At 39.8% G+C, this 11,285-nt stretch overlaps 1 protein-coding gene across 4 annotated transcripts in view; it reads left to right on the top strand.

Moving 5' to 3' along the window:
* Window positions 1-817: 817 nt before the first annotated feature.
* The window catches only part of ZEB2 (zinc finger E-box binding homeobox 2), a 117,985-nt gene continuing 107,517 nt past the window's right edge, over window positions 818-11,285 (top strand). For 2 of the 4 annotated variants that reach the window (XM_069982665.1, XM_069982663.1), the window contains exons 1-2: window positions 818-1,208; window positions 2,550-2,682. In XM_069982665.1, coding sequence (XP_069838766.1) covers window positions 2,613-2,682 — 70 coding nt within the window. In that variant the 5' untranslated portion in view covers window positions 818-1,208; window positions 2,550-2,612. Of the gene's footprint in view, window positions 1,209-2,513; window positions 2,683-11,285 lie in introns of those variants that run through there. The other 2 variants (XM_069982666.1, XM_069982664.1) reach the window with 2 other exon arrangements.

Genomic DNA, 11,285 nt, shown 5'->3' with positions numbered 1-11,285 from the left:
TGACTCCTCCAGATGTGGGGAATATCTGTGTTTGGACCTGATTGGCTCCAGAATCCCAGCGTCACATCACAATCTTTTGACTGATGTTTCAATTAAGGATACAGTTTAAAAACAATGTAAGATCTGCATAGAGAAGGTCTTCATCTGTAACTACTGAGCCCCATTCACCAATCATTCATTCAACAGTCAAAAATAAATAAATAACAAAAAAAAAATCCCCCCCCGATCCCTTTCCCCATATTATACCTGTTCAAAATCGGGAACAAATACATTTAAAAAAAAAAAATCAGTGCAACAATGTATCAATCTTCATTCCAAAAACAACAGTTTAACTGACAACACAACAAAAACATCACAACGGACCCTACAAAAAAATCTACTAAATAAATAAACAAACAGAGACAAAAAGGTAGAAGATAAAATATACAAATATACGAAAAAATAAATAAAAATAGTCAGCTAGTAGTGGATCCAGAGTGAAGCTTCAGCCATGGACGAGCCGGGGGGGATCTGCACGATCTGGGGGTCTTCAGTGCAGCCTTGGGAAGTTGAAGTTCCTTTGGGTTCTAAGATGCATGATTGGTGCAAAATGTTTCCAGTCTTGTATCCACTAGGATTTAGTGACGAAGATAATGATGGCAAGGACTTGATGATGGCTGGGGAGGGGGAGAGGGGGGAGGAGAGAGAGTTGAGGTGGGGTGGGGGGGAGTTAAGGGAGAAGAGAGAAGTGTTTGGGGGGGGGGGGGCATAAGGGAGGTGGAATTTCAATTTTTCTCCTAAGCTTTTGCTGAGGCTTCAAGGTATAATCTATCCCAGATCCTTTCCCAGAGAGGGAGAAACTTAGTGATCACGTTTGCAAATGATGCTCACGTTTGGTGCTCACTTATCCCTCCCCATAAAGATAGGTGGCGTGAGTAGCAGGGTCTCCTCCACCAACAAGAAAAAAATGTCATTAGGAAAAGCGTAACACGTCAGTCCGTCAGCCCCAGGTCTGTGTTTCCTGAAGTGGCAGTAAGAGATCAGTCCTAACCTGCCCAGCAGGAATAGCGGTTCCTCCTCACCTCCCTATACTGCCTGGCCTTCCACTAGCCTTCTGGAGGAGCTACTGCCATCATCATCCTCATCCTCCTCTTCTTACACACCAGGTCCACTACTTCTTCATGTTCCTTCACAGCACCTCTACCCAACTGCCCACAGGACTTTAAAAGGTAGGTGACTCATTTATTTATTTCATCACCAACACCAGCCCACTTGGCGTCCCCTACTACCTGTTTTATCCAGGTAGTAAGGGGGGCAATTCAATTTGGAATAAAAAATAATTTTTTATTTTTTATTTTTTTTTCAAAAACCTGAAAGTTTTCTAATCACTTCACCCTGAGAACTATTTATTTACATATCTTTTCTGTTTTTAGTTGCTCTTCCCAGAAACACTTCACACACAGCTCAGGGCTTTTTTTTTCTGTTCATTGTGCGAGTTTCATTTCTGTATTTTATTTGATATTTATTATATATTTATTGCATCTCCTCAAGTCTCTGGCCGCTTCTACCTATTGCATTGGGTGAATTTTATATCTTTTTTTTTTCTATTTTTATTTTATTTTCTTTTTTTTAATACATAAACCTTCACAGTCAAAGTTTTTATTTTCCTGACTTCTTTACTGTTGAGTTGTATTGGCATGGGGGTTTGGTGTAAAGTTTTGTTAGTGTGTGTGTGTGTGTGTGTGTGTGTGTGTGTGCTGGTGTTTGTTTGCTTTAACGCTCCATCCTCCTCCTCTGCTCTGAGTATGAGTGAGTGAGTGTGAGTGAGTGTGCGTCATTTGTTTGGGGGTCCTAAGCTGCATTTATTTAGTAAACCTTCCATTGACACTTTGATAATGTTTGTCCTGGCAAAGTGTTAAAAAAAAAAAAAAAAACGTGCCTGGGTGTTAGAATTGTACAAAGGGGTGCACAGAAAGGGTTAATTGTCCTTGTCTTAAGGGTTACATCTGTTCCCTAATCCCCCCCCTCTTTTAAAGCTGCCCCCTCCCCAACATTTTGACAGTTACTATCCAAAATGTAACTTTTTTTTTTTTTTTTAAACTACACATAAAAGTTTACACCCCCTAAACAAGACCCTACAGTAGGATAATAGTGCAATCCCCCCTGACTTACATTCTATGTGGACACTACACACAGAGGAGGGGGGGCACTCTCTTGCATAGACTTCTGCCAGTACATGTGGTCGCAGCCTTCCAGCCTGGGTGTCAGTGTCTCTCTCTGCCTCTCTCTACTATCCAAGGATCTGTATATCCCATTACACTCACCACCCAAAGTTGTGCAAAGACCTGGCTGGAGGATGCAGAGGGGGGGAAGCAAGATGTAATTCTTGTCTTATCTGCTGCGACCCTTAAGACAAGAGCCGAGGAGATCACTGCAAAAGGAGAAGAAGAGGGGGGGAAAGTGGTCTCCAAAGAAGGGGGCTCTGTGGGGAGATTTGGGGGCATTCTTTGGCGCCCTGTGTTTTAAATGGGATCTACCAATGCCCACACTGTGCTGTGTTTGGTTGATAGAGTCTGCGTGCTGCTGATATACAGTCGAGTCCATGAGAACTAGCTTCTGATCCACTGTTATCAATGAAGCAGATGATGGCGGATGGCCCCAGGTGTAAGAGGCGAAAACAAGCCAATCCAAGGAGGAAAAACGGTAAGGACTGCTGCAGATCCCCCCTATCCCCTTGTGTGTGAACAGGGTGCTGGGCTGGGAGCCCTCCGTGCGTCTTTGTGCAAAAAGAGTTGAGGAGTTTGAGGGGCTGAGGTCTGGAGCTCCTCTTCTTGCCTGCAGATCGCCCCTCTAAGTGGGAGAGAAGGGTCTTGGTTTGGGGGTGTGTGTGTGGTCTGTGGGTCCCCCCTGGTCCAGGCTGGGAGTGGAGCTGAGGGGGCTTCTTTTTGCTTTTTGTGCTGCTGAAACTTTCTGCTCTTAAAGTGAGTGTGTGAGTGTCAGACATAGCGGTTCCTGGAAGCAGCTCAGCAATGACACACACTGGGCTGGATCCTCTTTCTTCTTCTCCGGCTCTTCTGCAGCACAAGGCTTCCCCGAGCAGCTGCTCTCCAGGCAGGGAGCACCAGGCAAGCCCCCTCCCCTGATCCAAAGGACTAGCAGCAGCTTTAGCCACCATGGTCCCTGCTCTCCCTCCCCTGATCCAAAGGACTAGCAGCAGCTTTAGCCACCATGGTCCCTGCTCTCCCTCCCCTGATCCAAAGGACTAGCAGCAGCTTTAGCCACCATGGTCCCTGCTCTCCCTCCCCTGATCTCCAGGACTAGCAGCAGCTTTAGCCACCATGGTCCCTGCTCTCCCTCCCTTGATCCAAAGGACTAGCAGCAGCTTTAGCCACCATGGTCCCTGCTCTCCCTCCCCTGATCTCCAGGACTAGCAGCAGCTTTAGCCACCATGGTCCCTGCTCTCCCTCCCCTGATTTCCAGGACTAGCAGCAGCTTTAGCCACCATGGTCCCAGCTCTCCCTCCCCTGATCTCCAGGACTAGCAGCAGCTTTAGCCCCCATGGTCCCAGCTCTCCCTCCCCAGCAGTCTCCTTCCCCTCCTGCCCTGGGAGATTCCTCAGCTTTGTCACTTTTTTTTCGCTTCTTGTTTGTCACAATTACACAGACCCTTATGGGAGGAGGACTATATAAAAAAGGGGGTTCTGCTTCACAGCCCAGCAGCACAGAGCCCCCCCAGCCTTCATTGCTGATCTAATATTTGTTTCTAACATGTAACTTTCCTATTGCAATGAGATTGTCACAGTGTGTGTGTCTGTGTGTGTGTGTGTGTGTGTGTCTGTTTGCCTCTGCTGTGTCCTTTACATCCCCCACTTTCCACACTTACCCCCAAGCTGCTATTAGATATTGGCTACTCCAAAGAAGACCACTTCTCAGCCAGTTTTCCTAGATCACTAGCTGCTGCCATAGTTTCCTTCCTCCTCCTCCTCCTCCTCCTCTTCTTCTTCTTCTTCTTCTTCTTTTTCTTCTTCATCTTCTCTTCTTCTTCTTCTTCTTCTTCTACTTCAAGTAACTTTTTTTTAAAACACAAAAGCTTTAATGAATGGTTGGTGGTTTTTCTTTAACTTATTGCTATTAACCCATGCTGTGCCAGGCTAGCAGACCCCTTTTAGTGGGTATATTTATTAAAGACTGGGGGGGGGGGGGGTATTTTACATTGTACACTCTGCTGGGGTCAAGGTTGGGTGTGAGATAGGGATTGTGGTGTAGCCAGAGAAAAACTTCTATACAATGTATACAAGCTAGCCCTTTGATCTATTTGTTTATGTTTAGTAATTAAAAATATACCCCCCCCCCCTGTCCAGTCAGAGACCACTAGCATTAGGCTTGTCTGTCAGTGCATAAGGTGGTCCTCTATAGCCCAGACCTCCCATCTCTCTTCAGAATGACTGAGCCCAGGCTACAATTACATGTAATGTTTCCCACTTCTGTTCCCTGAGTCCATTTTATTAAATGTTGGTTATTGATTTTGTATCCACTCTGTGTATGTGGGGGCATTAGCAGAGCCTGGTGCTATTGCTGCTGCTTATGATGATGATGATAATAATAATAATAACTGCATAACAAAGTCATGGATTGTATCAGAAAAGAAGCAGAGTTGTAAGGCTGGGGATGTTCTTTTATAAAAGTTGTCACCTCTCTTCTCTACTTGGAGGCTTGCAGGTCATGCTTCATAGGTGTAAGCTGGTGTCATCTCTCTCTGTCACATGTTTTGTGGTTTCTTTTTTTTATTGTTCTCTGATCATTGGTCATATTTCCTCTGAAAGATGTTGTGTAAATACAAGAGTGCAGCCCAAGGTGTAAGGAGCTATAAAAAGAAGGTGACACTCTCATAAGACTTCGGCACACACCTGCAGAGGAGAGGAGGAGGGGGGGGGCATCTGGGACATGGACTTTTACATCTTGTGGTTGTCAGGGTTTGGAGTTTTTGACAATTTTAAGAATGAAACTGTAATAGAAGATAAGTTTACCTGGATTAAAGCTTTGTAGATGGAGGATATGGTGATTTTTCTATAGTCTTGTGATGGTGTATAAAGTGTGAGGAAAGTGTTCGGGACTTTGCATGAGTGGTGTCTTGTTTTTTGGAATTTTTGAGAATATATATAAAGTATCAATGTGATGATGCAGTAAATGGAGATAGATAGATAGATAGATAGATAGATAGATAGATAGATAATAGATAGATAGATAGATGATTGAGAGAGAGAGATGATAGATAATAGATAGGAGATAAATTGGAAATACTGTAGTTGATGGATAGATAATGGATAGATAGAAGATAAATAGATAGATAGCATATAGATGGTAGATAGATGATAGATAGATAGATAGATAGATAGATAGATAGATAATTGATAGATAGATAGATAGATAGATAGATAGATAGATAGATAGATAGATATAGATAGATAGATAGATGATAGAAGATAGATAGATAGATAGATAGATAGGAGATAGATAGATAGATGATAGAAGATAAATAGATAGATAGTAGATAGATGGTAGATAGATAGGAGATAGATAGATAGATAGATAGATAGATAGATAGATAGATGAGACTGTGAGCTCGGTAGCTTTGCATAGGGATGAATAAACCCCACAGTAAAATAACAATCCCCCTCCTTCAGATTGATGAATGACTGATGCATAAATCGGGGAACTTGATGCTAACGCCTCCTGAAATACAATCACATTTAAGGTGGAGATGAAGAAAGTTTTTAAAAAAATCAAACCCATCAAGTCCACCTTAATTGATGAAGCTTTCAGCTGCAGCCATCTCTTCTTCCAGATACAGTCAGGACAGTCAGTCAGTCTCCAGGCTTCTTGCAAGTTTCACACTTTTGTCAGATGACCCCAAGTCTCCTGACTGCTGCTTCTACTTTGTAACTTTTTCTTTAAAAAAAAAAAAAAAATCTGCTAAGATGACAGAGTCCTATGTAGATGATAAGTGTGGTGTCAGGAAGGGGGAAGCAGAGGAAACTTTTTGCCTGTCTTGTGTCACCCAGTGTTATCATCATCCACATTGTGTTGTGCTTGCTGTGGATTCTGGTGATATTCCCCTTTACATTTTGCAAAAAAAAAAAAAAAAAATCTGATGTCTTTAGGATCCTTCTATGTATTCTATAGGACATTATTCTTCCGCCTGAGAAGGGAGAGGATAAAAGTCGCAATTGCCTCCATTCCACCAATGTATCTTACACCCAAAACGTGAATATCAGGCTGATCCCTAATTTCCTGTATTGCACTTTATATTGTTTTTGTTAGATTTATTATTGCTTTAAATAAATAATAATAATAGTAATATAAAAAACAACAACAACTATATATTCTAAAAAGCTGCTATTAGTATGGCTGTAGGGGGGAGAGAGAGAGACAGCTATTCGATACTATGTTGTATCGATCTCTTTGGAGAAGCTTTGATCTCTCTTCAGTCCTGGGATGTTTTGACTTCGAGGCCAGCATTTTTTTCTTAATTTATTTATTTATTTTTTAGATCTATTTAACGAATAATGGAAGAAAAATTAATTAAAAAAATGAAATTGACAGTGTTTTTGCATGATCTGGAAAAAAAATTATTTTTATTCCTGCTGTAAACATGATAAAGGTTGTAATGAGAGCTATTTAGCATTATTTATTAATACATTCTAATTGGAATTTCTGCTGGAAAGGAGAGTAAAAATAAAATACAATTGGTATTATTTTTTTATCTTTTTTTTTGCACTGGAATTAGTGAGGAGGGTGGTGAGTTCTGCTAGATGGTGTGAGGGATAAGTTGCAAAAAATTACAAAGGAATGTTATATTATATTTCTATTTATATGTATTATTATTATTTTTTTATTATTATTGTATAGTGGTTTGTACAGTATATATATATATATATATATATATATATATATATATATATATATATATATATTGTGTGTACAAAGCAAAGCTTACAGGTCATTAAGGAATAATACCATTATGACACAGGGGCATTTAGTAGGGAATTGTGCATTGACCCTTAAGGTGGGAAGCTTAAGAAGAGTGGTGCATTCACATACATGGCAGGGAATACAGCCCTTATAACTGTTTTCTTTGACATTTGTGCCATTCAAAGCTTTTTTTAAGGTGCATTTTCCAAGTCTTTGTCCCCTTTTTCTATGCTCCCTGGGCTTCCCAAGGTAGCCGGTATTTTGTGCCTGTCACACAGAAAGGGATTGCAGGTTCACAGTGACTATAGACAATTGATTGTCTTTTCCTAATGTCGCTCATTTACATGTTTATAAGGACAATGGCGCAGGATGCCCACTGTACTATTCAGCTCCACATTCCCACAAGGGTGCAATAGACTGAATAGCCCAGGCAGACACCTTGCCTCATTGCTGGGATTCTTTCTTTTTTTTTAACTAAGGGTTTTTTTTTATTTTTTATTTTATTTATTATTAAACTGGAGCAAATAGTAAAGAGATAATAAAATAATTGATTATAAAGTGTAAATGGATTTCATCAGGACCTATAGGGCTGCAACACTTTTTGCTTTATTTAGTGAATAGGATGGGGAGATTGCTGGGGAAAAGGTGAATTATGGTCTATAGAGTGGGGATATATATGCAGTATGTATAAAGTATGTATAGTAATGGCGATGGACAAGGCGCACTATAGACACGATACCTACGATATTCATAGCGAATAGAACATAGGTGCACTTACAGGAAGTTTAGAGGGAAAGTGAACAACTAGAGAGCTTAGTGCTGATGGAAAACCTTTTATTAGAGGGTGAATATATATATATACATGTGTGTGTGTGTGTGTGTGTGTACGTATGTGTATATATATATATATGTGTGTGTGTACGTATGTAGATATATATATGTGTGTGTGTGTACGTATGTGTGTATATATATATATATATAAATGCGTGTGTGTGTACGTATATGTGTATATATACGTGTGTGGGTGTACGTATGTGTATATATAAATATTTGTGTGTGTGCGTGTACGTATGTGTATATATATGTGTGTGTACGTATGTATATATATATATATATATATATATATGTGAGTGTATACATATGTATATATATGTGTGTGTACATATATATATATATATATATATGTGTGTGTACAATGTGTATATGTATATATATATATGGAAAATAAAAAAATAATATATATATATGTGTGTGTGTACGTATGTGTATATAGATGTATGTGTATAAATATATATAATAAAAAAATAAAATTATATATATATATATATATATATATATATATATATGCAGTGTACAGGCTTGAAATGTGCAGTGTGTGCTACAGGCCAGTAAGGGGCATTCCTATATAAAATTCTGTCCATACTGCACTGATGGAATAAATGGAACTGACACCATTACATGGTACACAGATGGATTTCTATATATTATACATATGATGTGAACACTCTGGGGACCAGTGTGGACATTGAGTTTTTTTTTTTTTTTTTAGGATGGGAAGTTGCAGCACAATAGTGCACACTAGGGCACCCCCAGTCACACACACAGACAGAGGTACACTTACACACACACACTGCACTCAGTGCACATGTACCGTTAAGTGAACCCCTGACACTACAGTCCTGTGGATGCCTTAGGTATGATTTCACTTTCGTTCACATCAATGCTGACCTGAATGCCTTTCATATCTGATCCGCTGTGTCTCTCCCAGTAAACATCCCCTGAGGGATGAACAAAGAAAGGAACTCTTCTTCTTCTTAATCACAATTCAGCCCTTTCACCGCCGGCAGAGAACATTTGCATTCTGCAACAGAAAGCCAAGATGAAAAGAAGAGGGAAAAAAAAAAAAAAGAGTGAGATGAGGGGGGGAAGCAAAGGGTGTAGTCTGAGAGAAATAACTTAGGTGTTTGTGGTTGTTTGTTGGGCTTTCCCTAGTTACAGGCCTTATATAGCCCCAGCTCAGGCCTTAGTGACAGCCAGATAGTGTTACCACAGGGTACTATTCATGGCCTTTACTTTGGCACTTGAGGTAAAAAGTGTTGCAGACGGATCATATTCTCTTAGAACAAGTCAGGTGTATACACACACTCCAGCCAGACTGGAATCCATCTGTCTGGGAGTAGTCGTAGTAGTAGCTACTATTACTATTATTATTATTATTATTATTATTATTATAAGAGATGAGGAGACCCTCAAAAATTCCCATTCCATTGACACTTCTGGAGATGACGAATCGCTTCCAATTCCGAACCTAGAGATTCGGGGTTAACCGTCGAAAATGATCGTCATTATTATTCTTGGATTATTTGTAACACCCACTGACAAATTCAAAATAAATGATTAAAAAAAAGTAAACATATATATATAAAAAATATATAAAAAAATTTAAAAAATATAATAAAAAAAATAATATATATATATATATATATATATATATATATATATATATATATATATATTTACAATTATAACGGCGACTGGAGAATAAATATTCCAGAAAGGAAAGGGTGTGAAGAGGATGAGCATGAAATCTCCATCTTTGATACATCATTCATCTATGGCCTACAGGGCTGAGCTGAGGCCAGTAACACAAATAATTAAAGTAAAAATTCAAAATAAATAAATAAACAAATACAATAAATAAATGTAAAAATATTAAATATTTATAAAGTGACCAAAAAAAACCTGTGAAATTTTAATTATTTATTGTAATTAATTAAATGAACAAATTATTCCAAACATATCAGATAATATTATAATATTTTTTTATTATATAACATATATTAGTAAGTCTGCGATGCTGTGCTGTTTCTCACAATCGGTCGCATTCCCTTTATTACCACTTTGTTATTTTTTTTTTTATTACTTGGATACAATTGTGATCTATCTACATCCTCAGACCTCCTATATAGCATAAAGCAGTGCAGTAGTAGTAGAGGTGGTGGTGGTTCTCATCTATAGTTCCTATTACATCTTTGGTGTTCTTAAAAAAAAAAAATACAGAGTAAAAACCGAGATGTTACAAGTTTTAAAGAAACATGTGACACAGATTTGTGATTTTGTTCCCAGACGGTTCAGGAACATTGGTACAAAAAGGGATTATCCCTACACCTTCAGCCCCCCTCTCTGCTTTCCCCATGACCCCAGCGATGAAGGATTTAGACAGATTTACTTCAGTAAACACCTTTGGACACTTGGGGAGGGGGGTACAGGATTCTGTTTGCAAAGGGAGCCTTTTGTTAAATGAGGTTTACTGGGCAGCTGTGATATTAACCTACAGAGCGATGCTGAAAAACTGCTTAACTCCTTCTGAATTAAGTACTTTCACTCAGCAGATAAGATCTGTTTTATTGAGTTTTCTTTCAAGATCTCTAGACATGATTGTTTCCAAAGAATTTACATGCCAGAGAGAAGAAGAAGAAGAAGAAGAAGAAGAAGAGGAGGAGGGAAAAAAAAATCCTAATAGAATCCTCCTAACACTAGTTGTGTACCCCCTGTGTGCTGGAGAGGCCTGTGGATGTGGAGGCGAAGGGACCCCCACCCCTCCAAATCCCTGATACCCCCCCCTCCTCCCTCCTTCCTTCTCTCTTTCCTCTTAACAAATTTCATTCAGTGCTGTCTGTCATCAGATCTGTCAAAATAACACATTTCCCCGTCCCTGTAACACATGCACGAGGGCAACGTATAGATACGTTAGCAGAGAGGAGTTTGTCGCTACAAACTCTTCGCTTCTATTTGCTATCGAGCCTATGTCGGACCGGGGATATGTGTACAGGTGCTGATTTGGGGGGGTTTTAAAGACAATTTCCTTATTTAGTTAGGAACTGCAAGTGTCACTGTCGGAGCAGCCAGCAAGGTGTGAAAGTGCAGAGTATGAGACATGACAGGATTAAAGGTGTCTGTTGTGTTGTTACACCTTGTACACAGACAGTTCCCTTTGTCACAGCCTCCTGGTGATTTGACAGTGCAGTGCAGATCCACTTCCCTTGTAGGTGATACAGCAAATTTCAAGTAGAGATAGAAATGAGCCCTCCCCTACACCCCCCCCCCCCTCCATACACGTTAGTTCTGTGACAGTCGAGAGTTGAAGTCTTATGTCTGAAGCATTGACGGAGAAGGTTGTAGAGTGTCAGCTCTTGGGACTCACTTATGAGTGCATAGTACTTATTAGGTGTATTGATAGTACATCTAATGCTGCAGGTGGCATTGTTAACCCTTTGCCAGGTATCGTGCCCTTATATGTGTTTGCCGAGATGTAATAGTGATTCCTTGGGTGCC

The sequence above is a fragment of the Dendropsophus ebraccatus genome, chromosome 9 (genome assembly GCF_027789765.1).
Source record: "Dendropsophus ebraccatus isolate aDenEbr1 chromosome 9, aDenEbr1.pat, whole genome shotgun sequence".
In the NCBI taxonomy this organism is placed as follows: domain Eukaryota; kingdom Metazoa; phylum Chordata; class Amphibia; order Anura; family Hylidae; genus Dendropsophus; species Dendropsophus ebraccatus.
This window is presented reverse-complemented; position numbering and strand designations above follow the sequence as displayed.